Source organism: Syngnathoides biaculeatus, chromosome 10, assembly GCF_019802595.1.
Source record: "Syngnathoides biaculeatus isolate LvHL_M chromosome 10, ASM1980259v1, whole genome shotgun sequence".
NCBI lineage: Eukaryota > Metazoa > Chordata > Actinopteri > Syngnathiformes > Syngnathidae > Syngnathoides > Syngnathoides biaculeatus.
The window spans coordinates 19955583-19983281 of NC_084649.1; the positions used below are offsets into that span (position 1 = coordinate 19955583).

Consider the following 27699-nt stretch of genomic DNA (forward strand, 5'->3'; position numbering starts at 1 on the left):
GGAGTACCAAGATGGCGGCCAACAGGCTTCAACCAATCGACATACCGCTCGATGTGTAAACGCTATCCAGTCTTTTTTTTTTTTTTAGATCAATGGAAGTCACCCTGCCGTTTTAATCCAGCCAATGCAGTGACGCTCTTAGTATGTGACGTCACGTGACTAAGAAAGCGTAACTGGATTGGCTGGTTGTTAGATGGGTGAATTTAGACAGTAGTCAATTCAATCTCAGGAGACTGAAAATATTGCGGTTGAATTTAAAAGGTTGATTTTTTTTTACGGGGAATTTGTTAACATTGAAAAGTTAAACTGAAATACAGTTATTGAAAATCTGATCACTTTCAAATAACAATGTGAATTTTACAACATCAAATTGACAGTGCCGTTTTTAATTCAAATCCTGGCTGCACATATTTACTTCCAAAAATTTGAAGGTGAGATCAAAAAGACTCAACAAAAAGCAGGAAGGTGACAAAACCAAAGGAACTGGTCCAAGGAAAGAACAGAAGCCATCTCTCCCTCCCCATCACTGTTGTTGTACCTTTTGGACACAATCAATAGGGGGCAGCAAAATATCATTCCGCACGCAGGATGCGAGTCAACCTCAGCGAAGAAGATGCAGACGGCGGAAACATGGCGTCCGCTGTGTTTGGGATCATGGGACTGTTACATTAACGCGCATCCCAGCGAGAAGACGAGAAAAGCGGCGGCGCCGTGCTGACGGCTGACCGAGAGGACGAGGACCGGGCCCGGAGCGATGGAGTACAGCGTGGCGCGGAGGGTACCGTGCCCGCCGCCGAGGAGGATGTCCTCGGAATTCGGCGGAGCGAGAAGTGTTAGCTTGCAAGATGGCGAGGGCGGGAGTTCGCTCCTTCCTACCCTTGGAGAGGCTCTTCCAGGTGGTCACCGTGGCCCGGGAGCACCGGCGCCTGCCCGGAGGTCGTCGCTGGTCGTCCACCAGAGGCACATGCCGAAGGAGCCCGCGAAGTTTCACATCCCCAGGAAGGAAAAGAAAGGTGCGGCCGCTGCTTTGGCTTGAAAATGGACGAAATCGTTGGGAAAGCCAATCTCGCCCCACGGAGAGGATGCTAGCCGGCTAGCGTTGGTCCTTGAGCGTCTTCATCAAAGACTCGTGGATGTCTTTGTCACCTCATTGTTGGATAATAACTTTAAAGGTTCATCCTTTACCGTGCCCGGAAGCAACCAAGTACTTAAGGATATTTACTACGTTAGGATATGGATAGCTATCATTTCTACTGCCTAAGTGGTCAAATTATAGGCTTGTGACTGAAACTGACACAATTCAACCACCATTTTTTTTTCTTCTCCAAATCTTCAGATTTCAGCCTCCCAAGTAAATATTATCTGGATTTGTGTGGTCCTCCGTTAAAGGAGACCATCTCTGTAAAATCAAAATAAAACAGTTGCAAACATCGGCTTTTACTTTGGAAAATAATGAGAAACGTGATTGCCTACTTTCTGGAGTTATGGACAAAACCAGTAACTGAATCATAATCAATTAATAATTAATTGATTGCGAAAAGAATCATCGTCATCATCATCAAGTTACTAAAATGTAGTTGAACCTGAAGAAGCTCAGAAGTAAATATCCAAATGTTTGCCCTTACTCATATGGTTTAGTCATTAAACAATACTGAACAATCAGCAGTAATCAATCAATAAACAGAGGAGATTTTGTAATAAACTTGACTGCCCAATACATTTTTTTTAATGCATTTAACAATCATCTATTCTAAAAAGATTTCATAGTGGCAGCTCCTAATTTTCAGGTGTTTTTGCATTTTTTTAAATACTTTTGTTTTATACATATATATAAAAAAAAATACCATGAATTTTATAGTGCTGACTTTGTCAATATAGATTTACTTTTTCCCTGAGGGGGATGACGACCAGGGAGCAAAAGATTCAGAAAAGCAAAATATTCCCCATTCATGTCATTATTTATAAGAAAATTGTTTGACGTTGTTTACTCCACGAAGAATGTGTCTTGTCCCTTCTTAAAAACTTAGTTATGACTTAATCTGAAAAAATATCTTGAAAATTTAGTTATGACTTAATCTTCAAAAATACACCATCTGGCTGGCTAGGTGCATTTTTAAACATTACCAAAGCAACGACACCAAACATCTAATGTTATCTATCCATTTTCTTAGCCGCTTACCCTCACGGGAGTCCCAGGCAACTATTGTTAGTTATAATAAAATAGAGAAAGTACTTTGTGTTCAAAGATAAAAACATTGTTTTCATTTTCACCTAATGTTTGTTGAACAGATAGCAATTAGCTTGATCAACTATTAACTTCTGTCACAGCCGAACTGGCAGTGGACCAATCTGTATTGATTATTAATAGTCAAGGAGGTCGCTAATTGATATTTGTAACAAATATTTATTTGTGGTAAACATGCAACACCTGGGATAGGCTCCAGGACTCCCCGCGACCCTTGTGAGGATAAGCGACGAAGAAAATGGATGGATGAATGGTGTCAAAATGTGAGGATAAGCTGCATAGAAAATGGGTGTATCGAATCCCTTTCGCCATGTGCTGATATGATATGCTGCAGATATACAATGTAATCTTTTTTTTTTTAATCTTCAACAGTAGAAATCTCTTTTTATGATTTTGAACAAAAAATGCGGGGAGGAGCATGTCTTGTAAATCCTTTGTACAAGTAAATAATGTTCTCCAAAATTTCTGTCGGAGCGAAAAGTTCATGTTCCCCGTTTTGTTTGTGTGAATGTTCCGCAGCTCTGCTGAAGCCCATCTCCAGCGAGTCCCGGGAGTACGAGGGCGTGATGAGCATCCTGACGGCCAGCTACGTGGACGCGGCCTCGGCCGGCTGCTTCACGTACAGCTGCCCCCGGCTGGTCCACAGCGAGCAGCTGGAGAAAGAGGTGGGGGAGCCGCGCCGCGCGCCGTCCTCGGCGTCGCGAGGCTTCCCGATGAACGGGTCCCGACAAAACCAGGGGAAAAAAAAAAAATATATATATGCCGAATCAGAATTTTTTGTAATAACTATTTATCTCGAAAATATTAAAAAAATCTGGCTTTATCTATAAAACAATTTTTTTTAAATCTTCCAAATATTACTTTCACTATTATCTTAAAAATAATGATAATTTAACAATATGAGGTGACTTATAGTGTCAAAAGTAGTACTTTTAACCTTTGGAAAAATCTTGAAGAAATAAGATCCATTGTCTAAAAATAAGCGGCACGGTGTATCAGCTGGTAAAGCGTTGGCCTCACAGTTCTGACGACTCGGGTTCGATCCCGGCCCCGCCTAGGTGGAGTTTGCGTGTTCTCCCCCGTGCCTGCATGGGTTTCCTCCGGGCGCTCCGGTTTCCTCCCACATGCAACATTAATTGGACACACTAAATTGCCCCTAGGTGTGACTGTGAGTGCAGCTGTTTGTCTCCATGTGCCCTGTGATTGGCTGGCAACCAGTTCAGGGTGTACCCCGCCTCCTGCCCGTTCACAGCTGGGATAGGCTGTAGCACTCCCCGCGATCCTTGTGAGGATAAGCGGCAAAGAAGATGGATGGATGTCTAAAAATACTTATTTTCAATCAAGGAAAAAAAATATGCATTTTATCCATCCATCCATTTTCTTAGCTGCTTATCCTCAAGTTTCGCGCGAGTGCTGGAGCCCATCGCAGCTGTCAATGGAGGAGACGGGGTACACCCTGAACTGGTTGCCAGCCAATCGCAAGGCACATGGAGGCAAACAGCACAATCACATCTAGGGGCAATTTAGAGTGTCCAATTAATGTTGAGAGTCACTGATAATGTCATGGTACACACGCCTGCTTTTGGTGTGGGCAGTGTGAGATCGATTCCCGCTCAGTGATTGTGTCAATATCTGCTCTGCGACTGACTGGCAACCAGTTCAGGGTGTCGTCCGCGTTTCGCCCAAAGCTTCCTGCGATATGCTCCAGCTTCCCTTCAACACTTGTGAGGATAAGCGGCTTGGATAATGACATGTCAATTAATGTTGCATGTTGTGGGGATGCAGGAGGAAACCGGAGTGCCCGGAGAAAACCCACTCAGGCACCGGGAAAACATGCAAACGCCACACAGGCGGGTCCGGGATTGAACCCGGGACCTCAGAACTGTGAGGCCAACTCTTTCCAGCTGAGCCCACCGTGCCGCCATAGACAGTTTATCTTTAAAACATTGTCTTGCTTTGAAAAACAAACAAACAAAAAAAATCCAACGTGTTCAACGTGTGTTCCAGTTTGTGGAGAAGAGGAGGGAGATGAAGGCGGAGGGCAGGACGGAAAAAGAGCTGGAGGAGAGTCACTGCTTCCTCTTGACCGAAGATGCCAAGGTAAGCGGCGTCGTCTTGCGTCCTGTTCACATTGCGGAATTATTTTCAATCACGCTTGTGTGTGTGTGTGTGTGTGTTGAAGGTGCCGTGGCTGTGCGAGAAAGGCCTGATTGTGGGTCAGAACTGGCAATCGGCACTGGGAGACCCTCATAAAGGTGAGCGTGATACATCAGATAAAACCATACAATCTTTGTGTTTGTGCGTTCGGTCTGTCGCCGTCAAATCTTTTTAGCTTTGATTATTCTGTCTGTATAATAATGTCTTATCTTGACAAAAAAGATATTTTGAAGTTTCAGCGAGTGTTGCGCACATGCCACAAGAACTACCTAGCTAGGAATAGATAAAGTTAGAACTATGTGAGTACCGTGTAAATTGTTACTTTGTTTTAATCTGAAGGGACGCCTCGTGACTTGCAGCGTCGGCAGCGCAGTTGTCGCTGTCTTCAATTTCCCTTAAAGTGGGAATTAAAAGCTCGCCACGCATAAGCCCGGACTTTTTGTGACACTTTTTGTAAGTGTAATTGTACATAAACTTGTCGCTTTCTGCTTTTAGATATATAATCTAGTGCAATCATGCAAGGACTTCATTTATGTACCGTAATTTCCTACCTACAGAGCGCACCTGATTATAAGCCTCACCCAGTACATTTGGAAAGTAAAAACCATTTGGTTCATACATAAGATGAGGCTCTGTAAAAAGCGCAAGTGCACACATTAAAACAGGAGATATTTACAAAGAGAGTTTTCAAAGTTTTAACCCCCTAACTTATCTTAACATAGCAACAACACACGGCAGCAACACGCTACAACAGCACTGATGCTAGCGCCAGTGCTAACAGGGACGGTTAAAGAGAAATATACTGGTAAAAGTCACTTCCTCGGCACGTATATTCCACCGGTCTCACTCTTGTCTTTTCCGCTCGAGCGACCGGTTGCGGCCGTTAGAAAAAAACGCACAAATTAGCTGCATCGCCACATAAGCCGGAGGGTTGAAAGCGTGTGAAAAAAGTCGCAACTTATAGGCCGGAAATCACGGCACATAAAAGTACACAGTGTACGAGTCAAGGTTGTTTACCATGCTTCTTAACTGAGTTTTTTTTTTTTTTAAAAGGTTTTTCACAAGGGTCTGATTGCTTGATTGACCTGAAACGCTGTTGCTCTTTATCTGTTTGTCACTCTTCATGTCTCACTCTTTCTGTCTGTCTTTTCTTGTCTCACTCTCTGCCACTTCGGCCCTGCGGCTACCCCCGGCAGGAGTGTATTTGTGCAGGTATTCAGACTTACTGCAGATTCATCCCTTCCACCACGGCGCCTCCGGCGAGATCATCATCTTCAAAGTCATGAAGGTGAGTCGCCTCGGATCGCGGTCGGTCGCTCATGCCACGCTGACGTGGTCTCGGTCCCCGGCGCGCACCGTCAGGGCAAAGTGAAGAGCATCTACGAGAACATCAAGAACGTGCTGGACCCGACGCCGCGCTTCGACAGCCACCTCTCCAAGAACGTCAGCAAGATCACGTCGGTCGCCTCGTTCCGAGCCTTCGAGCACACCCAGGTGAACGAACGCCGGCCTCGCGGACGCGTTTCGTCTGAAATGCGTTCAACGTCGCGTCAAATTTTCAGCATTACTTTTACGAGTATGCTTTCGACGAGCTGCGGAAGCGCCCCCGCCAAGTGTGCCCGTTTGCCGTGGTCTCCTTCCACTACAAAGGCAAAGATTCGTCGCTTCCCAGCATGCCTTTGGCGCCCGTCAGGTGACAGCACCTCGTCCAGTCGTACACTCTGACGTGCATTTGGGCACGTTGTTATTTTAGCTGTACGCTGCTTGTTAAATCAAAACATGTATGCTGCTGTGTGAACATACATTGACAACGTGCTGTGTTTGTGGCGCAGGTTGAACAGTTGGCCGGGAGAGACGGGTAAAGGTGAGCGACCTCCCTTTGTCTCTCTCTAGTTTAGCCATTGACGGAGGCGTTCATTGGAATGTGGTGGAAAATGGTCGCGCCTGGTCTGTGCCCTCCAGAGCAAGCGCACTACACAGTGTGGAGCGGCGACCTGGTGCACGGCAACAACATCGTCTTCCCCTTGTCGCTGCGCTCCTCGTCGCTGCCCTTCCTCCCGCACAAACTGTGAGTGATCGTCGTCAACTTGACGGATTTCTAATACATCAAAGGGGGGCCGGGGGGTGGGGCAAAGTATGGGCGGGGGGCTGCATACGGCCCGCTCCGTTTTTTTAAGGTGCCACACTGAACTGTTACATTATCAAAAGACCGTTAAGAGTTGTGGCAAGAGTTTACCAGTTCATTAATCTAAACAAAAAAAATCAGTTTATTTGTTGACTATTAATTATTGGAAATAAAAAAATTATATTGCAATATTTTTGAACTTATGTTGAATAGCTGGTTGAAAATAAATTATTTTATTAAAAGTAACTGCATTGTATGAACATTTAATCTGATTTTAAATTTATTGTGATCTATTACCAATGAAAGAATAAAAATATTAGTAAAATAAACAAAATTTCTTTTCATTTCACCAAATGGGTTGATTATTCATAACTACAAATAATTTTAAAAATTGGTATTTTATTGTTAAATTAGTTTTATTCATCCCATTAATTCATGACTTGATTGAAAATACCCATTTAAAAAAAAAAAAAGTTTATTTTATGAATTACCGTAATTTAAGCCGCGACTTTTTCCACACGCTTTAAACCCTGCGGTTTAAGCGGTGATGCGGCTAATTTGTGCTTTTTTTCTAACGGCCGCAAGGGGGCACCCGAGCGGAAAAGGTAAGCGTGACATTGGTGGAATGTATGTGCCGAGGAAGTGACTTTTACTGGTCCGGCCCTGTTAGCGCTGTGCTAGCGTGTTACTGCCGTGTCTCAGTTATTTTTACCGGTATGTTTTTTTTTTTGGGGGGGGGGTTAGCGTGTAAATTAACTGCTTTGTTGAACTCTGTTGCTAACCAAAACAGCAGTACCAAGCAAGGCACATAATCGGTCTCATTTACGAATTCATGAATGGATTCTTACCACCATGCACAGCATTAAAGAAAGATGATATTACGTCGCATGGAGACAATTGGTGTTCAAGAGAACATAAAAAATATATGTTTTTTTTTTCATTTAGTTTAAAAGCTGGATGTGACCTACTAATAAACGTGTCACACATCAGTTTGGAAGACATTTTCTCAGCCGTCTCTTCTCTTCCAGGCCCGACAGGCTGGAGATGGGACGTTTGATGCGGCTGGAGACGGTGACCAAGCTGCTCCCGCCCGAGCTCTTTTCCCACAACCTCTACGGCTGCAGCAAGGAAGGTGACCAACACGCCAGCGTGTCTTTTCAATCCTTCTGCCGTGTAAATGTTGTCATGTCAAAACCGTCCGTCCGTCTTTGTGTGTAGTTGCGACGCGGGGCCATCACTGCAGCCTGCTGGAGGCGGTGGACAGAAGTCGCGCGACCGGCACCATCAGCAGGTTGCTGCAGGAGTTGGAGAACAAGAACGTGGTGGGTGGCCATGTTCTTGGGGGGGGGGGGGGGGGGGGGGGGGGGGAAATGCAACTACCGCTGTTTAGCTTCCAGTTGGCTACATTCACACAAATTCTGCTCAATTAAATAAAGAAAATATGGAAGAAAGTATTTAGTAAACATGGAAGTAAGTATTTAACATATTGGGAAATAATACTCACATATTTGCCTAGTTTTAGAACATAATCATGAAATAATTCACTATGAGAAAATCAATGAAAACATGGATAAAGTAATTCAAAATCTGTGACAAAACATTACAAAGTAATACAAAAAATGTGACAAAATAAAGTATTGCAAAGATATATGAAAAATTGATATTTTTAGGGAAAATACAAATTACAAAATATAAGACAAAAAAGTAGTTTACAAACAGAAAATATTGCAAACATATTTACCAAAACATGTTTTTATCACAAAATACACATTGAGAAAGAATGCAAATGTATGATAAAATAATTGCAAAGTGTTTGACAAAGATAAACGAAAATTATTAGAAAAAAATGGAACAGAATCTAACAATGTGACACATATTAGAAAGGCTACAAAAATATAAAGCAAAGCAAATTTATTTGTATAGCGCATTTGGTACACAAGGTAACTCAATGTGCTTTACATGATTAAGGGCATTTCGAAGCAGAGAGAAAACATTTAAAATGGCATTAAAAACAATAAAAATGACAAACAAAATATTAAAAAAGACAAAACTGCACACAATGCAAGTAGTATGATCAAAAAGTGGATATATTCTAAAAATATAAGACAAAGAAATGACAATGATAGCTACAAAATAATTTTAAAAAGTGTCATGTTATTTTTTTCTTGTCCTCTTCATAATTCTTCTCCTATAGACTGACTTTGTTTGTTGCGACCATGCAGGTTCTGGTGTGTGCACTGACTGAGCGAGGCTTCCTCTTCCTGCTGTCCAGTGCCCAGATGGCCACACCCCCTGGTAAGTACTCAGAACAATAATGCAATGCGGTAATCATAAGTAATACTGAACATGATGTTTCCAGAGAGAGGGGAGAGTTGGAAGAGATGCCTCCAGGCCTTGTTCGTCTTCCCCGAGAGCAGAGATGTGGACAAATCAAGTGAGCCACACAAACTCGCAATTCAAACTGCTGTTACTCGCACTATTATTATTCCTACTCCTGATACTGAAGTCACTTAATAGAAGACTTTAAATTGCCCATAGATATGAATGTGACACACACACTAATGTTCACCATGTAGACTTTTATGAAAATTACGCAATAAGGCGAAGAAGACACTCATGACCAGTTTTACTTGCAAGGAGAACGTAGAAGAACTCACAATACAATGGACTTTTCCGATGGCGATCTTAAGCTGCGCCCCCTTATCCATGTCCCACAAGCTTCCAAAATGGCGACTGAACAGAACGGGTTTGGAGTGGATTCTCTATCATGTATTCCAGACTTGTCAAAGAGAGCTCTAAAGGAGGTCTCAACTATTGCACGCAAGGATATGTACATGGAATTAAGATTTTGGACGGAGCAGGACGCAATGTCAGAGTTAAAGCGAAACATTGGCGATCGACGCAAATATTGAAATCCAACAGGATAAAATAGTGGAATCGTACTGCGCATGTAAAGCAGGGTGAGTACTTTTTACTTGGAAAGATCACGAGTAATATCATTGTAGTCTTTAGAAGTGATTGGGTGTATTCATTTGACTTGGCTCGTAATGGAACCCAGTGCTCTGTCTTACTAGTCGGATGTGATACAAATAGGCAAATTGACATTTCTCTTGCATGACATCGCGCTTTTATGTATCATGAACCTGACTCGTCGGCATAAAACATGACACACGTCATTCAGCAGGTCAGTGATACATTAACAAAGTGAAAGTTGTGCTCCTGCAATGTATAAAGCACTGATAATAATTCAATCACAGCCTTGTTTGTTGATATTGTCCACATTTAGTTGTACATGCGGTCTTCCGCAAACCTTAATCCATCGTAGACAGTCAACTGTGTTTTAGGCTTTGGAAAATGAATCAACCGGGCCCTTTGTAACTTAGCCGGATATCTTTCATCAGAATTGGACGTTCCCCAAGCGCATCTGAAGACCATTTTCTTCATAAGATGAACTTTTCCAAGCGCACACTACTGACAACCAGAATTGCTTGTGGGACAATGTGGCGAGAGGGGCGTGGCAAGCCAATGGGGCTATCTGAGTGGCTATTATTGTACGAGTGATTGACAGGTCAGAAAGGTCCGTTCTTGACTACGCTCCAAAGCAGTTTCTCCACACCCTCTCTTTTTATTTGCATCGGGGTCCCGATTTGCGGGGGGCAGCACTGTTTTTGTTTGACTATGTGTTTTGCATGTAAGTGGAAATTGACTTGGTACATGTGTAGTAAAACATTTTAGCAATCATAAATGTGGCAAGACATTTTGGCAATAATGAGCAGGTGCCTTCCATCAGACTGGCTCCTTCTGGTCTTCTGCGGTCAGTTGCTTTCTTTTTCAGATGTGGATTTGTCTCCTGTTGTATAGCTACTGAGTACAGGTGTACAGCGAAGCAGTTCTTCATTGCACAGCAAATGTATGATTACTATATTTACAATTATTCCAACAGATCCTACTAGTTTTCTGTTATTCAAAATAGGTGCTTTTTTTAAATATTAGAAAAAATCCTCACAGTGAGGAAAATCGCAGCAATCTTGTTCAGCACGGGTGTCAAACTCATTTTTGTCGCGGGCCACATTGGAGTTGCTGTTTCCCCTCATCGGCCCATTATGACTGTGAAACCATAAAAATCTTTGACCGCCTCATCATATTTCCACATGGAATTTAAGAACTAGGTTTATAATCAGAAATCAAGGGGAATGTGTTTTTCAACTATTGTTGTTTGGGAACACAAAAAAATGCTTACAATACCTCACTGTTATCATTAATGAGATGGCAATTTTAAATTTTGGTCCAGGTTTGAACAAGAATCATGGAGGTTGACTCATGTGATTTGCCTTTGTGGGCCACATAAAAGCATCTGGCGGGCCGTATCTGGCCCCCCGGGCCTTGAGTTTGACACCTGTGACGTACAGCCTTGCAAAAATATGAGATGGCCCAACTACGGTAAATGTCGGTGTCAGAATTGATAATGAGAAATAAATCAAGTCAAAACAAGTTTGAAATTCTTTTAAATATATTTTATATGTATAGTTATGGTGTAATAAGTAGTGTATGTTCCCCCCCCCCCCCCCTTTGTGTAGCATCCAGTTGTGCCTCTTCCCGTGGCAGTGTTGACGGGGTGGTGGTGATGGAAGGACTGAAGCACTTTATTCCGGCGCTCCATCACGCCCTCCTCAAAAGCCACGCCAATCCCGCCTCAGAGCTCTCTACCGGCGTGGAGCTCCAAGCGCAAGAGTACCTGGCCGGCCAGAAGGAGGGCAAGGTGAGCCCAACGGATGCGCCTTCACCCCCACGCTAATGCAGGGCTTTCCGTTTCCTCAAACTCAAGACCTCCTCACAATTAGCATTTGTGAGGTGGAACTCGTAACTGTACGTACTGGACGATTTGTGTGTTGACTGCGTGCCTTTCAGGGCGAGGCCTAGTGAGAGTCAGGCTGGCGCGTTTACGTTCAGTATGACCGCAAGTACGCAACTTGTGGACTACAGCAGCTCCGTGCAAGTGTTCTCCTTTTGTATTTGTCCATTCACCGAAAGGGTGTGGCTCTCCTGCATTAAAGTTACTTAATTTGCTCCATTTTGTGTTTTACGTCACTCGACTGGTGTCATATCTGAACTCCAATTTCGGCTTACAACGCAAATGAATAAAATTAAGTTGGTATGCTTATATGTATCGGAATTTCCGGCCTATAAGCCTCGACTTTTTCACACGCTTTCCACCCTGCGGTTTATGTGGCGATGTGGCTAATTTGTGCATTTTTTCTAACTGCCGCAAGGGGGCACTCGAGTGGAAAAGGTAAAAGTGAGACAGAATATATGTGCAAAGTAAGTGACTTTTACCGGTCTGGTCTTGTTCACGTTGTGCTAGCGTGTTACTGCCGTGCCTCAGTGATTTTTACCAGTATATATATATTTTTTTTAACTGGCCCTGTTAGTGCAGTGGCGCTAGCATTAGTGTGCAGCGATGTTAGCTTGGCGATGTTAGCCTTAGCGCACGCAGTGGTCTTAGCTTGGTAGCATTATCACTGTGGCGTTAGTGCAGCGGCGTTAGTGTGGTGGTGCTAGCGTTAGCGTGGCGGCGTTTGTGTTGAACTATCTCTTTACTGTCTTTATTAACATCTCGTGTTTCAATGTCGATTTCAATGGGGGAACGTGCGGCTTTTACATGGCTGCGGCCTATGTACAGTGTGTACCAAATGGTTTTTCCTCCAAATGTTCTGGGTGAGGCTTATAAACAGGTGTGCTCAGTAGGCCGGGAATTACAGTACGTTTTAAAAATGATACAACACAATTATGTTGTGGACCCCTGGGGTACCCGGACCCCAGTTTTTGAAGCACTCCTAACACCTCCCGTCACCCGCAGGTGCGACCGCACGACATGGGCAAGTACGACGTGAAAGAGGACACGACGGCCACCCCCTGCCAGGTGCCCAAACGGCATCAGGTCAACGTGGACGGCTCGCTGCGCTCGTACCTTCACAATCCGGCTCGCCACCAGCTGTCTGTGTCACACGCCAGGAAGATGGTGGAGCTGCACTGCGGACACTTGGAGCCTCAGGTGGTCCGACCACCCAGGAAGGCACAAGAGGCGCCCAGCAGTAGCAACACGCACAAGGTAACAATGCACATTTGCTAAGAATACGTTCATTTAGAGAAAATCCTGTTTTGTAGCTTACTTGTATTGAACACATTGATCCAAATTAGGTCGTCACGACATGTTTACACATGTGCCTCGGTTTGTTGAGGACTGGGGTTTAAATCTGGGTTTGCCCGTGTGGAATTTGCAGTTTCTCCTCATCCTGACATGGGTTTTCTCCCACATCCCAAAAACAAGAAGTCACTTAATAGAAGACTTTAAATTGCCCATAGATATGAATGTGAGTGTGAATTATGGTTTGTTTTTATGTGACCTGTGATTGGCTGCTGACCAGTTCAGGGTGTACCCCGCCTCTTGCCCGAGAGTAGCCAGGATAGGCACAAGCACGCCAACGATCCAAGTGAGGATTAATGGCATAGAAAATGGATGGATAATAAAAATAAGAAAATAAAGTCAAAATAAATCCCATTTTGGACATTTTATCTTCTCTCCTGTGCCTCGGTAAATGTTAAATATGAATTAAAATGCTTCATGCGATTCTTGAGTTCTAGATGTTTTTCTGTAGAGAAACCTTAAATCAGTTCATTGGAGTTTCCCAAGCTTATCTATGTCACTCGCGAAGACCTCACCTACCTCTCCGCTCCGCTCCGAACTAGTGCCATCAACATCACAAATGTGAGCTCTCGCAAGTGGGTGGGTCTTCTACGTGGAGGCAACCAATCAGAGGAAAGAAGGCGGTCTTAGCCATATATGGAGAAAATTGATATGAAACTGGTTCAAACAGTAGTAATGAAAACTAAAAAGTAACTAAACTGACTAAAAACTAATAAAAAAAAAAAAAAGCGATAAGTCGGAATACAAACGATTATTGTACAGTCAAATTACTAAATAAAAATAATCGTAATGAAGTAACGTGAACCATTCCCTTTAGGCACTGAAATAACTATGTGTTTTTTCATTGCAAAATAAGGGCGACATTTATTTCCTTGTCGCGAGCGTCTCAACCGGCGACTTATTCGGTCGGGCGATGTGTGCAGATGCAGCAGCTGATGGACTTGGTGATGACCTGCAAGCGGAACGCCGAGAACGAGGTGAGGAGAGAGGAGGCGCGAGGAGGAGAAGCCAGGACGCCATCAAGGAAAAGAAGAATGGAGCAGAGGGCGGCCGAGCGGGCCCTCAAGTACTTGAAGGCCTCGCAGGAGCCGTCAGAATGGGACAAGAGTCCGGGTGAATGAACATAAGAAGTTGCAAAAAGTTCAAACTTCACGTGCTCGCTCCAAAATGTTGTGGGCATCCATTTTGTGAGGACTCATCTTTGGTGCTTTTTTTTTTTTTTTAACTTGGCAGTGGAAGGCGGTCGATCCACGGCTCTCCCCGGCTCTCTGGCCTCGGCCATTCAGTCGGTGGGTCTGGTGGGCGTGGCCGTGCACGAAGACGGATCGGAGCTCGCCGGCAGACTTCACAAAGTGCTGACAGGCAAGCTCTGAACTGTTTTGTAATTATAAAAAAAAAGTATGTGCGCGTGCATGTGTATTTTTATATATATATACATATATATATATGTATATATGTAGTTTAAATAGTCATAGTTAAAAGCATTCACATAAAATTATTTAATCTAAAGTAATTAGAGATATTAAGTTAGCGTCATACTAATCTTAATGAAATAAAAATAGTATAAAGCCTCGGTTTCGTCCCCGTTTTCGAACAAATCGGTTTTCTAACGAAAATTTAGATATTTTTTTGCTTCTGTTTTCAAACGAAAATCGGTACTCGAACGTCCCCAACAAGACCCGGAAATAACATATTGTGCGCGGCCAGCCAGCTGACCCACGACACACTTTGTTGTGAATTCCCATTCCACCGAAAAAACACGGAAATAACATAATGCGCGCCGCTCAAGCAGCTGACCCACCCGCGATAGGCTTTGTTATTGTCTATTCGAACCCCCCTGAAAAAAACCCAGAACTATCATCACACACGCCGCAAGCAGTTGACCCATCCATGACGCGTTTTGTTATTGTCTATTCGAACGCCCCCGGGAAAAAAAAAAAAAAAAAAAAACAGAAATGACATAACGCGCATGGCGCAATCAGCGCACTTTTGTTATTCTGTGTAACGCAGCCTCTGTACACAGACGTGTTCCGGTAATGACTGTTTTCCCTTCTAATCTCATTCTCATAATCTCATATTACCCCCCAATCATGGCTCCAAAGAAATGCTTCCCCCCCCCCTCAATATTGTTTGTTTAAAGTTATTTTGCACTTTTATTCATAAAAAAAAGTTTACAAGGCTGGGGGCCAAGTCGCTACAGATACGGCAATCCACTCCCAGCCTAGCGTACTCTACGACTAAAGCATACATTTTAACCCAAAAATAAATATATTTCTTAAATTATTTTATTATATAAAGTATTTAAACTATACATGTATTTCTACTATGCAGTTTATTATCAGGAAAAGCTAAAAAAAAATGCTTTAAAAAACCAAATTTTTTAGGCGTGGAACGTATTATTTGTTTTTCCATTCATTGTAATGGGAAACATTGATTTGGTTTTCGAACAATTCACTTTTCAAACCATTTTTTTGAACGGATTGTGGTCGAGAACCGAGGCATCACTGTATAAAGGTTTAAAAATGTCTGACGATGAAGTGAAACTTTGAATAATAATTGGGTAATTTTATAATCAAAATTTGAAGAGTTTGGTATTGTGTACGTGATGTAAGTCCACACAGATGCCCAAAATATAAACTAGAATTTAAAAACAAATGCTTGAAAATATTTCCTGTATTGTCACGCAGCAGCACAGAAGGTTTGACGTTGGAGGTTGTGCTTCATAATCTGCGTTGCTGGGTTCATTCCCACTGACTCTGCCATAACTTCAACTCTGCCGGTGTTGAAGTGCTGTAAAGATGCTCAAGGCAGCGCAGCCCAAGACCAAATGAATGAACGTGTGCGTTTTCGGCCAGGCCTCAAGCAGGCGGCCAGAGGAGAGCCGCAAAGAAGCCACAGCTGCGGCGAGGCTGGCGAGGACGCCCACGCCGAGTCGTCCCCGTTCGAGCGGCTGGCCGCCAAATTGGGGCTGCCCGCCAACCGGGACATCGATCTGAGGAAGCAGGACGAGCTGGAGGTGGACCGGACGCCCCTCTCTGACGATCCCGTCCGAGCGCTCTGTGGGGGACCTCCTTAAAACTTGTGTGTATGTACGCAGGAGCAGACGGCGGGCAGCGTCAGCAGCCTGGAGGGATTCAGTCCCATCGGCGAGAGTTACCACCTCGACCCGCGAGTAGGAGGAGGCGGCGCGGGGAGGAGAGTGTACGACGACGGGGATGGGGACATACCCTGGAGGCTCATCCGAATCACAGGTGAGCAATTAAAACAAGGCTGTTGTTCTTCACTCTTGATGTGGGACGTAGCTGGAGCTGCAATGTGCTGGGCATGGCCGTTCACCCTGTAAATTACAATACTACTACTACTGATAATAATACTTGCAATGAAGATGACAGGTGCAACAATTGATGTATTATAGGACACCTAAAGTATCACATTGTGTTGATTATCAGTCATTTAGAGGTCTGGTTTGGATAAAAATCCCCAGAATTTGAGCCTCTCGACAGTAAATATTCTGAGATTTCTCTTGCCCTGCTTCATTTCGTTATCTTTGTTTTATCTAAATGAGACATTTACAAAAATCCGATTTGACTTGCGAAGCACAATGCTGAAGATCTCAATTTCAAGGTATTATGGAATAAAGCAATCAGTTACTGTTTTATTTATGATTTAAATGAAAAACCAATCCTAATAATAAACACGGGCAGTTGAATTAAATGAGAATACCAAAGTGAAAAATAGATTGTGGCAAGAGAATAGTCAATAGAAAAATATTACAATTCTAATAAGCAAATGTAACGTATGGTAATGGAAATACCAACTTTGTGGAAAAAAAAATAATTCAATCATAAATTAACACATTCGTGGGCAGGGTGGTAATTTTTTGCCTTATTGAGATAAAAGTCTCCTAACAAGCCACAATCAAGGAAATAACACTTATTTTTCGTTTATGTTTAGGTTATATGATAACTTTACTAATTTATAATCTCGTCCCAAAAATGGGACGCTGCCCGGGAGAGGGTACTTGGGTTTTCTTCCAAAAACCAGAGTCAGATTAAAACACTTAGATATTTTGATATACTGAAGGATATAATTTGTGAAAATGATGTCCCAAAAATGGGACGCTGCCCACGAATGGGTTAAATACAGGAGAAAAACAAAAATTACATAATTCTAAAATGGTAAAAGTAAGTATAGCAATAAAATCCAAATCATCCATCCATCCATTTTGAACACCGTTTAACCTGGTTAAGGTCGCGGGGCGCTGGAGCCTCTCCCAGCTGAGTTTGGGAAAAGGCGGACGACACCCTGAACTGGTCGCTGGTACGTCACAGGGCACTATTAGACATAGACGACCATTCGCACTTGGGTTCACACCCTCACTGAGTGGGAACTGAACGCACCACGACACCATCAGTGATTGAGATAATCAATTCATAGAATGTACCGGTAAATAAAATACACTAACAACATGAAGTCATTAAGATAGGGATGAACTAAAATAATGTAATTACTCTCTGTTATGACAATGAAAATATCAACAAAGTGAAATGCGTGCAGGTCTGCGTTCCGAGAGGTACTCGCGTAGGGAGCGCGACCTGCCCCGGGACCCTCGCTTCCATCACGTCTCCATGGCGACCTTGCGAGACCACGACCCCGGCACCAGCCCCGCCTTGTCCCCCGGGGCCAGCCCCTCTTTCTGTCCCTCGCCCGAGTCCAGCCCCCCTCCCTCGCCCGCTCCGAGCCCCGCTGCCTCGCCTTCGAGGTGCCCGTCCCCTGAGCCCAAGCCCTCCCCCGAGCTCTGTCGTCTAGCGCCCCCGCCGGATGCCTGGCGTCCTCCCTCTCCCGCGGGGTGCCCGCCCCCTCAATCGTCACCCTCCCAGTGCAAGTCCCCGCCACTTAATGAGCAAAGAAACCCTGCGGAGCGGCAGCAGCAGCTTGCTCCCCTCGCCTCCAGGGACTGCGCAGGTTAGTTGTTGCACCTGTTTACTAACTCACACTTTTACTCCACATTCTTCACTTTTGCAATTATGCGATAAATAGCGTTATTTTCCTTTGTTGATATTCATTTGTTAGTATGTCTTTAGCTACTCCACAGGCCGCTGCAGCACTTAGTTTTCTCACTTCTCGCAGTCTCCTGAATTTGATCGTAATCGGTTGCCAGGTTTTACTGCAATTAACCAGTAGAATTTTGTTTATCTGGAGGAGAAGCTGTGACATGCTAGAAATAAACTGAGCAGCATGCCAATTTTAGTTTTAATCGACATAAAATGGGAACTGAACAGAAAATTTGGAGTGATTCTAATTGGCCAATCCGATGATTGCCACCGATATTCAGTATTTTGACACATTGACATCATGAGGTAATTTTAAAACTGAATTAAATTTTGTTAGCTTTACAAGAGATGCTGCTAACCCTAGAAATTACCCTCACTATTTATTTATTTATTATTTTAGGGAACTTTAGGAAGATTTTTTACTAGACTTACTTTTTTACTATTAGATTACTATTAAGTTTTCATTTAACTTTGTACGACGTGCTTTTGAGCCTCAGAGCTCCCTCTGCTTTCTGAATTTTAAAAGGATCGTAATAGTGAGGAGATTACAAAAAAATAATGCACATCTGAAAAGTTGTTTTATACACACGCGTAAAGGCATTCAAACAAAGTGTTCCCACAAATGAGGTCAAGGTCAGGTCAAGATAGTGGTTATCGGGCTCCTTGACTCGTAATAATTGGGACCGGTATCAGCCTTGTGGGGAAAAAAAAAAACACATCCGCAGATCTCTTCTCGTTATCATTATTTTTTCTCATCTTGTAGCCATATCTCATTCCAGCTGATGCATTCAACGCGCTCTGTTTCGACACTTTTGCAGGAATCGCCGTGCATACAAAAAGTGACGCTGAAGACAGAAAAAGTCAGGACTCGTCCGTGCTCGCCGTGGCGAGCACCGCGCCGTCCATCCTGGTTGAGGGCAGGGGAGAAATTGTGGAGGTGAAGGAGGAGAAAGCGGTGGAGATGGCGGCAATGGAGAAGAAAGCGGTGGAGGTGAAGGCAATGGAGGTGGTTGACCTAACGGTGTCTTCAGAGGACGACGACTGCACCGTCCTTACCGCCTCCTTGACGAGGCCCCAGCCGCCGCTCCAAGGCATCGACTGCATCCTGCACAAACACCTCAACCACTTCTCGTCTGACCTGCACCACCTCTTGCGGGAGGAGCACATCCAGTGCAGCCTCCCCGGAGACCCCCCTTGCCGTCCTTGTGGCCCGCTGAGTTCCGGTCCCCCGGTGGTAGTGCCCTTTTCCCACTACGTGTCCCTGCACCACCCGTGTCCGCCGGTCGAGGGCTACGTGCGCTCGCTCCGGGATGACATGAGCAGCATGTTGCCGGATTACAGCAGCAGCCGGGCAGGCGACGATCGCGAGGCGGCGCTCGCCAGCACGGTCAGCGCCTTTGTGTCCAGCATCAGAGCTGGAATGGGCGAGGACGGATCAAAAAGTGACGAGACGACGAGGGAAATCGAACCACGGAAGCAAATGGCACCCGGCAAACAATTTTCAGACCCACCGCCTGACGCCACACTTCAAACCGCACCAGTCAACATGCACGCCGGTCGCCAACCGGCCGCCCCTCACTCCACGCAGTCCGAAGGTGTCTCCACATCCTGCCCGCCGTCCAGCTCGGACCACCACTCCCTCCCTCCGTCCGTCGCCCTCAACTGCGTCATCCAGCAGCTGAGGCCCGAAGTGCTCAGCAACCTGTGCGACATCATCAAGGACGTGCAGAGAAGCGCCATGGTGCCGTTCTACGTGCACAGCGACCAACCGGCGGACCCCCTGCTCAGGGATGTCAAGGTGACGTCGTCGTCATGTGCACACTTCAGACATCCCAAAGGATGTTAGGTCCTTCGAGCGTTTGTCATGCTGCGACGCAAAGCGAACTTTTGCCTCGGGTCCCTCGCGCGAGTTGCGTACTTTTACTTCATTTTCAGCACATTGATCTCTTTGCCTCTCTTTTCTCTCGTCTCCTCTCTTCTTTTCTCTACTAGTGGATCAGAATTTCTCCATTTCTCCTCTTCCTCTCATCTTTTCTGTCATCTCCTTTTTATGCACTGTCTCAACAAATTGAGGCAATGCTGATGTTGTGAGTTGTCTTTTCTTAGCAATGTTTTTGTCAATTTTCATTTCATACATTTTTTTTCTTTGCCTTTTTTTCCTCCCCCTCTGCTCACTTTCCTCTCTTTCCCAGTACAGTAAGGTGTGTTTCTTGATTCTAAAAATGGAACAAATCCACGTTGATTCATTTCTGTATTTGTGTGTTGCAGGAGTACCTCACACAGCAGGGTCACACGGAGCAGGATCCCGTTTCCTTCTTGAAACAAGACCTCGCCGATCGCGAACTTCTGGTCATCATCAAGAACAAAGACATCGTGGAGCACATTCATGAGGTAATCAGCACATTTACCGGTTCCCCCTGTGACTGTCTCACCGGCCTGGAGATTACTTGACCTAATGAGGTCTCGAGTCTCTGCGACATCTCCTCGAATTTCCTGGAGACTAGTGGAGTCGGGGTCAGACCTATTGGAGTCTCCTCTTATGAAGTCACTATAGAGAAAAAGCCTTACGATTGTCATTTTTATCTTAATTTTTCAAAACTGCAATCGTCACCAAAATTTACGCGGATATCTCGACGAATGTCTTTCTTTTCCTTTCGGCTTGTCCCGTTAGGGGTCGCCACAGCGTGTCATCTTTTTCCATCCAAGACTATCTCGTGCATCTTCTTCTCTTAACACCCACTGCCCTCATGTCCTCCCTCACAACATCCGTCAACCTTTTCTTTGGTCTTCCTCTCACTCTTTTGCCTGGCAGCTCCATCATCAGCATCCTTCTACCAATATACTCACTCTCTCGCCTCCGGACATGTCCAAACCATCTAAGTCTGCTCTCTCTAACATTGTCTCCAAAACATCCAACTTTGGCTGTCCCTCTAATGAGCTCGTTTTCAATCCTATCCAACCTGTTGACTCCAAGCGAGAACCTCAGCATCTTCATTTCTGCCACCTCCAGTTCTGCTTCCTGTCTCTTCAGTGCCACCGTCTCTAATCCGTACATCATGGCTGGCCTCACCACTGTTATATAAACTTTGCCCTTCATCCTAGCGGAGACTCTTCTGTCGCATAGAACACCAGACACCTTCCGCTAACTGTTCCACCCCGCTTGGACCCGTTTTTTCACTTCTTTACCACACTTTCCATTGCTCTCTATTGTTGACCCCAAGTATTTGAAGTCATCCACCCTCGCTATCTCTTCTCCCTGGAGCTTCACTCTTCCTCCTCCGCCCCTCTCATTCACGCACATATATTCTGTTTTACTTCAGCTAATCTTCATTCCTCTCCTTTCCAGTGCGTGCCTCCATCTTTCTAATTGTTCCTCCGCCTGCTCCCTGCTTTCACTGCAGATCACAATATTATCTGCGAACATCATAGTCCAAGGGGGTTGCAGTCTAACCTCATCTGTCAGCCTATCCATTACTACCGTGAACAGGAAGGGGCTCAGCGCGGATCCCTGATGCAGTCTCACCTCCACCTTAAATTCTTCTGACACACCATCAGAACACTGCACCGCTGTTCTGGTGCCCTCATACATGTCTTGTACTATTCTAACCACAGTTCCTCTCTTGGTAGTCTGTCAGACATCTCTACTAATGTCCACTTCTGAAAATATCACAAAGATGACACCAACAGATTGGAATTTCCCCCCCAAAAATCCAAGAACCCCTGTAAACGTCTAAATTGGCTCTGAAATCTGGTTGCAGCCAAAGTATCCCATTTCCTGCTCCTAATTACTAAAACATCTCCGACATACCTGGACTTTGCTATTTTCAGATTCCTGGTTTGGTGTCGCTCAAGCAGCACCGGTCGGTGTGCTTCTTGGGCATCGACGGCTTGGACGACCTCAAGACCAACACGTACGAACAGTTGTTTACGTGCGGCGGCTGCGTCCTGTCCGACAACCTCGTCTTCAATCCCGACCTCGTCACTCCCGGTAGGATTTGTGGGTCAGATGGGCAGGCAGGGGGAAGCCTGGCATCTATAATGACTCGTCTGCTCTTGCAGTTCAACTAGAGGCCCTGCTGTCACTCTTGGAACAGCGGAACTCTCCGGAAAGTGTTTGGAAGTGGAAGGTTCACAGCAAACCCCTCAAGAAGCTGAGAGAGCAGGCCAAGTACGAATCATCCCACACTACTTCATAGGCAAAATGTTTTCTTGCTCTCCCCTTTCTCCTGTTGAATAAAATGGGTTTGTCAATAATTTTGGATGGATCGTGACACAATGTAGTGGGTTCAGCAATGCCAAATTATTAATGGTAGTTCCTGGGTGGGTGGCAGACGCTTGGCAAGCTGCTGTTTTTTGAGGACTTGGACCGGCGGCAGGTGATGGGGTTTAACCTTTCGGCCACAGTACACAATAGGTTTTGTTCCAGGAAGTTTTTCCCCTCACAAAAAATAAAATATTAAACCCAAGGCTGAACATTTGGGGTGTGTTTTGAAAAAGGTGCATTCAATCCGATTAGAATAAAAAAAAATTGTGAATTTCTATCCCTTTGATGGAAAACGGGATTGTTTCAGAGTGGCACAAATTGATTCACTCACTGGCAATGTTACCTCCAATTTTTGACGTGTCTGATGAAACACACTAAGCCCATGAGCATTTTTAAAACCAATTTTTTTTTTGCAAAGTTTCACTGAAAATGTCAACATACAAAAAAATAATTACAATACAAATACATACCAAGCCAAGTATTAACTATAAATTTGAAATGTTGCTTCCAACTTCAATTTTTTTTTTTTAATCCACAATGATTTCCCCCATCTGTTTTTCTTGGTGCAAAACTGAATTATTGCTTGCGGGATATCTTTGGCAATGCATGTTGAAAGCTGAATGATGCTCCCAAACAGTTTTAGGGTTAACGTTATGTTGCCTCATATATTTAAAATACACAATTAGCTTTTTGGGCAATGTCTGTGCTTTCATCCGCAATCGGGCTATGCCATGGTGGAATTTTAACTTTACACTACATCTTGCACTTTCTACTTTGGCTTCGGTCCAGACTTTTTTTACTCAAAAAAGAGAAAATCTCGTCCAGTTTCACCACTTACTCTTCAATCATTCACATACCCCGGTGTTTTTAATTATGAGTGTACCCCTTTAAAATAGAGGGGAGCGGTGTCAGGTAAATTAGGAAGTAAAGTGTGTGCCCGAGCAGCAGAGCAGAAAATAGCCACCATGAATCAAGAGCACTTGTAATGGTGGCAAACGTGTGCTATAAGCGATAAGCGTGATTGAAAACGGATGAATTGATCGTTTTGGGGAGAAAATTTGACTTCAAGTGCCATATTTTTCTTTGTTTTTCTTCTTTTTTTCCATGTCCGTTGTTGCCGGTCAGGTTTCGGAGAGATGCCGCTAGTCTGCTGGACGTCATCGTCAAGTACCACCAGCAGCAGGTCATCGAGGTCCTGGCACCGCATCACTGCGACAACAGCGTCCAGCCATCACCCGACTTGGACTGCCTGATACAACATCAGGCCCTCAACACCCGCTTCAGGCACACAATTTTCCTCAGAGGTACCCATCACCATCATCATCATTTGCAGCACAAACATTGCTCAGCCAAAAGGTTAGCAATAGCGCACCTTGGGGTTAAATGAGAAAATATACAACAGATTTTTGATCCATGAATGGATGCATAAAATTTTTTCTGCTTCATTTAGAATTGGTATTCCTACAATCCTCATCTGGAACTCAAAGGTTTATTGCCGCAGATGTGTATATAGTTGTGAAGTGCTTTTTTTAATAGGTGTAGAAAAAGCCCTCACCCAGCTCGGCTTTGTAAACGGCTGTAGTGACTCGCAGATCCTGCAGAGGGGGACGGTGCATTGCTTTGAATTTGAGAGCAGCACAACTTTTGACTAAAAGACTAAGGCCACAAATTGGGTTTTGGTGTATTTGCAGTACAGTTTTATCATTTCTGTATTCCAGCCACATGGAGTCACTTTTTGGGAAGAATTGAAAGCCATTTCTCTTTTTTTTTCAGTTGTTGGTGTCACAAAAGTATAAAGTTTTTCTGTCAAGGTCACTGTACTGTTGAAATGTCATTTTCTCTGCTTTTGGCTCTGAAACGGGTATTTTCAGTTGATTTCTTAAAGAAAAAAGTGAGAGGGAAACTTTTTTTTCTGGTGAAACAATACTTTTTTGTCTTTTGGTCAGTGATATAAAATGAAAATGCTGCAAAACGACTGTCAATATGGCCAAGCAGTTCATTGAGAGGATTTGTGTATGTATTGGTCCATATTAGTGAATCATCTTTTTATTTTTTTTCATTTTTGTTGTGTTCCCAGTGCATTGCTTGGACTTCATGCGCTACTCCAAGAGCGGCATCATCGCAGCTGGCGTGGACGAGATGCTGCACAATTTCGACGCACTCCTTGGTCGCTGCAACGAGGCGGACAAGCAGACCATTGCGGAGGACATGCAGACGCCCAAAGGTCTGTGTATTTTTTACATTGCGTTTGACCAATAGATACTTTTCACGTGACGTCATGAGTCACATGACTTTTGTTTATGATGCCCACTGGACGGCAAAACTACTAAACATGTCGGGTTTTTTTGGGGGGTGAATATTGGCTTGCTTATAAGCGTCTTACGGCCTTTTCATCAAGGGATTTTATTGTGTGGCTTATGGTTCCAAGAGCGGACAGTAAAAGGGGTCTGACACTACCTTTTGCTGGGCTTTCAGCTAATTTATTGTTACATATCTTTACGAAGGTCTTTGGGCTGTCAATATGCCTACAAACACCCGCAGTGAAATTTGGCTTCCCAGGTTTGCGGCGGATAACGTGAACCTCGTGGCTGTCGCTAGCTATAGCCATGAGCTGCACTTTTGCTAACTCGTGGGAGCGAGCTATGCCGATCACTTTTTTTCGAGCATGCGCTCCGGCCCCTGGCTGAGTAACTTTTCGCGGACACTCAGTGAGTTGGTAGCGAAAAGTATGCGGTCTCTGACCATCTCATCAGCTTGAGTTTTGTCTCAAAGTGCTCACATGATGCACAAGGTAACTGTGAGTCTCCGGTCAGTGTCCACGTATTGTCGACATCCCGTCCTTTACCTCCGATCCACAGCACTTTTTCTCTTCAGTTCTGTTTTTTAAGCGGTCCTATGAAAATGAGTTTGGAGTGTTGCTTGAATCTCTGCCACGCATCTAGTAAATTGGATGAGTCCCAGTCCATCCTCGGGCTTGGTACACCGAACGTACGCGTCCCTCGTTCACCCGTCCCCCAACCTCTTCCCTCGTAAGTCTGTCAGGGATGAGAATTTTCCATGTATTCAGGGAATTCTGAGTTTTTTTCATCTGAAATTGTCATTTTTGTGAAGCGTGTAAATCCGTTGAGAAAATTTTGGAGGGGGGTGGCTGTGATCAAGACCAGCCGCCAGCATCGACCGGCAACGCTCGTCATGAAATTAGTCACAGCCAATGAGAGGCATTTCATTTTTTTTTAGAACGTTTTGTCAAATTTCGCACTGTTCAACTTTCCAGGTGCCGTCTTGTTTTCTGACGTTACCCAGAATTCAACTCCGCCTTCAGGCGTCGCCAGCCAGCAAAGTGTCGACGACAACGACGGAAACGACGGCAGCGCAGAGCCGCGGGCCCGTCGCCCCGACGTGAGCCTCCCGGCCCCTGCCTCGGACTCGCTGCTTCCGGAAACTTCCCTCGAGGAAGGTGACCCACACGGCACTGACAAAGACTTTCACATTCTGCACATGGCCATCTCGCAGCTGCGAGCGGAGATGCACAGTAAGCAGGATCCCGACACCCAAAGCGAAACCTCGCCGGCGGGGGCCGAGGCGCCGCCGGCCAACGAAAAGACAGAGCCGGACTCGACCGATGACCGGAAAGAGGAGGCGGAGCTTCCAAGTTCAATAGCGGCAGATGACAGCGTCTCCTCCAGTTCCACTCCCTGTCCAGTAGGAGGCGAGCCATCCAGGTCAGTTTTCGGCCGCGAGGTGTGATTGTGATGCGACTGTTTGTCTCTATGTGTCCTGCGATTGGCTGGCGACCAGTTCAGGGTGTACCCCACCTCCTGCCCGTTGAAAGCTGGGATAGGCTCCAGCATTCCCTGCGACCCTTGTGAGGATAAGCGGCTAAGAAAATGGATGGATGGATGAGTGGAACTGACTTCAGGGACTGAATTTTCTAGAAATGACTAAAAATATCCCAAAAAGGTGAACTGTGTCTTTTCACACATTTTGGGGGTCTGCACTCATGATGGGCATGTCTACCAAATTTCATGTTTCTAAGTCAGAAAGGGGGCTGTTTTTCAAAAAATTTAAAGGACCCCTGGAAATGACCAAAATGACCCTGAAATAGTTGTTTTGTATCAAAATGGCAAATTGCCTGATGACGCCAAGCATGTCTTCTTGAGACTTTTTTTTTTTTTTTGGGTCTAGTGAGAGACAAGTTTACCAAATTTCATGTTGTTGAGTCAAACTGGGATGATGAAGTGTCCTGACTTTGGTTCGGGCAAATGGAAAATGGATGAAGGAGTCAAACTGACTGAGTTTTACAAGAATTTCAAGGACCACAGGAAATGGCCAAATTGACCCCCGAAAATCGGCTTCAAACCAAGATTGCAAACTTCTTTGTATTTGACACGGTTCCCAGACTTTTTTTTGTATGGGTCCATACATGATATAGATGTCTACCAAATTCTGCCCTTTCGGTTTGAAAAGACTAAAGCTCCACTGTTCTGGTCTGAAGCATCCAATGGACAGGAAGTCTGCCATGTTGGCTCAGAATAGCCATTTGTCATTACCAGGGAGTGTTAAGAGTAGACCCACAAAAAAAGTCTCAAGACACTATGCCGAAAAGGACTTACTGTAGACAGTCTACTGTTTTTACACTAAAGTGGCCACTTTTGTCATTTCCATGGGCCCTTTTTTAAAAATGTTTTGGTTTGACAACTCAGACCCTGAAGCCGGTTTGTCTTCACGACCCACAAAAAAAAAGTCTTATGAAGCCCTTTTGTCTCAAAGTGGCCATTTTTTATACGGTGAACTTCTACCATTAGGATTTCTATTTTGGAGGGGGAATTAAGCCCCTGAAAACTCTTTGACGTAGCGGCATGAAATTTGGTTGGGACCTGCAGCTTGAGTAGACCGAAAAGACACAGCAAGTTTTCCATTTTGACTGGAAATGACCGGCTTGCCTGGTTTTCTCCTCACCTCGTAGACCCAAAGAGTGTGATCAGCACCGGTCGCAGAAGCGAGCCACCGAGGAGCACCCTCACCAGAGCCCGTCCCAGGCCCCGTCAGCCTTCAGCCGGCAACAGTACCAGCGGCAGCAGCGCTGGAGGGGGGCCCACTACAACCACCACCAGTACCACAATCACCAGCACACTCAACGTCACAATTTTACCTCGGACCCGCACAGGAACCGACCGTGGGGGGGCTTTCCGGGAAAACAGGCGGGACGAGGCTTTTCGAGGGGGTATGGCGGCGGGTACTGGGGTTGGCAGTGAAGGTGACCCCCGGAAACTGAATTCCATAGCCGCAGCACTTGTGACAATTTGCTAATCAGACAGGCGTGTTGACCTATTCAGCCTGCAGGGGGCGCTGGAATGAGACACTCAGGTTGCTCAAGTGGATCTTAAAGCTGTTCTTTTAAGTGGAAAGGTCTGGGACGGGGGGAGGGTTCTCTGACCCCCACCCTGCATTTTGAGAGATCACTTTTTTCATTCATTGTTTCAAGAAAAATTTGAACGTTGCTAACACAGAGGTGCACATTTCTTCCCTAAAAACCCAAAACTTTCTAATGTGGAAAGGTTGGACGGACCTTGTTATACGGTATATCGTTTAAAAAATACTTTCCCCGAAAGAGGTTTTGTTGAAAGTGATTTTAACTTAACATTTTTT

General features: G+C 44.8%; 1 protein-coding gene across 2 annotated transcripts; it reads left to right on the forward strand.

Moving 5' to 3' along the window:
- The first annotated feature begins 258 nt into the window (after positions 1-258).
- On the forward strand, positions 259-27688 carry tasora (transcription activation suppressor a). 2 transcript variants are annotated; one of them, XM_061833598.1, is made up of 29 exons: positions 259-1013; positions 2765-2910; positions 4253-4345; positions 4428-4500; positions 5599-5690; positions 5765-5896; positions 5965-6095; positions 6235-6266; positions 6365-6470; positions 7556-7659; positions 7746-7849; positions 8750-8822; positions 8887-8961; positions 11105-11286; positions 12385-12636; positions 13656-13845; positions 13966-14094; positions 15588-15748; positions 15830-15983; positions 17290-17697; positions 18605-19584; positions 20055-20177; positions 21615-21774; positions 21846-21954; positions 23176-23354; positions 24128-24274; positions 25325-25449; positions 25564-25772; positions 27017-27688. In XM_061833598.1, the coding sequence occupies exons 1-29, from the start codon at positions 755-757 to the stop codon at positions 27303-27305; spliced, it is 5217 nt and encodes a 1738-aa protein (XP_061689582.1). In that variant the 5' UTR covers positions 259-754; the 3' UTR covers positions 27306-27688. The 2 variants fall into 2 exon arrangements, with proteins under 2 accessions (XP_061689582.1, XP_061689581.1); XM_061833597.1 differs by having other exon boundaries at positions 264-1013; positions 25325-25772.
- The last annotated feature ends 11 nt before the right edge of the window (positions 27689-27699 follow it).

Excerpts from the sequence above, each read along its gene's own strand:
- tasora (XM_061833597.1), top strand. The coding sequence starts at position 755 with ATGGAGTACAGCGTGGCGCGGAGGGTACCGTGCCCGCCGCCGAGGAGG. Across the intron at positions 2,911-4,252 it reads GCGAGCAGCTGGAGAAAGAG|TTTGTGGAGAAGAGGAGGGA; the intron begins GTGGGGGAGCCG and ends CGTGTGTTCCAG. Across the intron at positions 6,471-7,555 it reads CCCTTCCTCCCGCACAAACT|GCCCGACAGGCTGGAGATGG; the intron begins GTGAGTGATCGT and ends CTTCTCTTCCAG.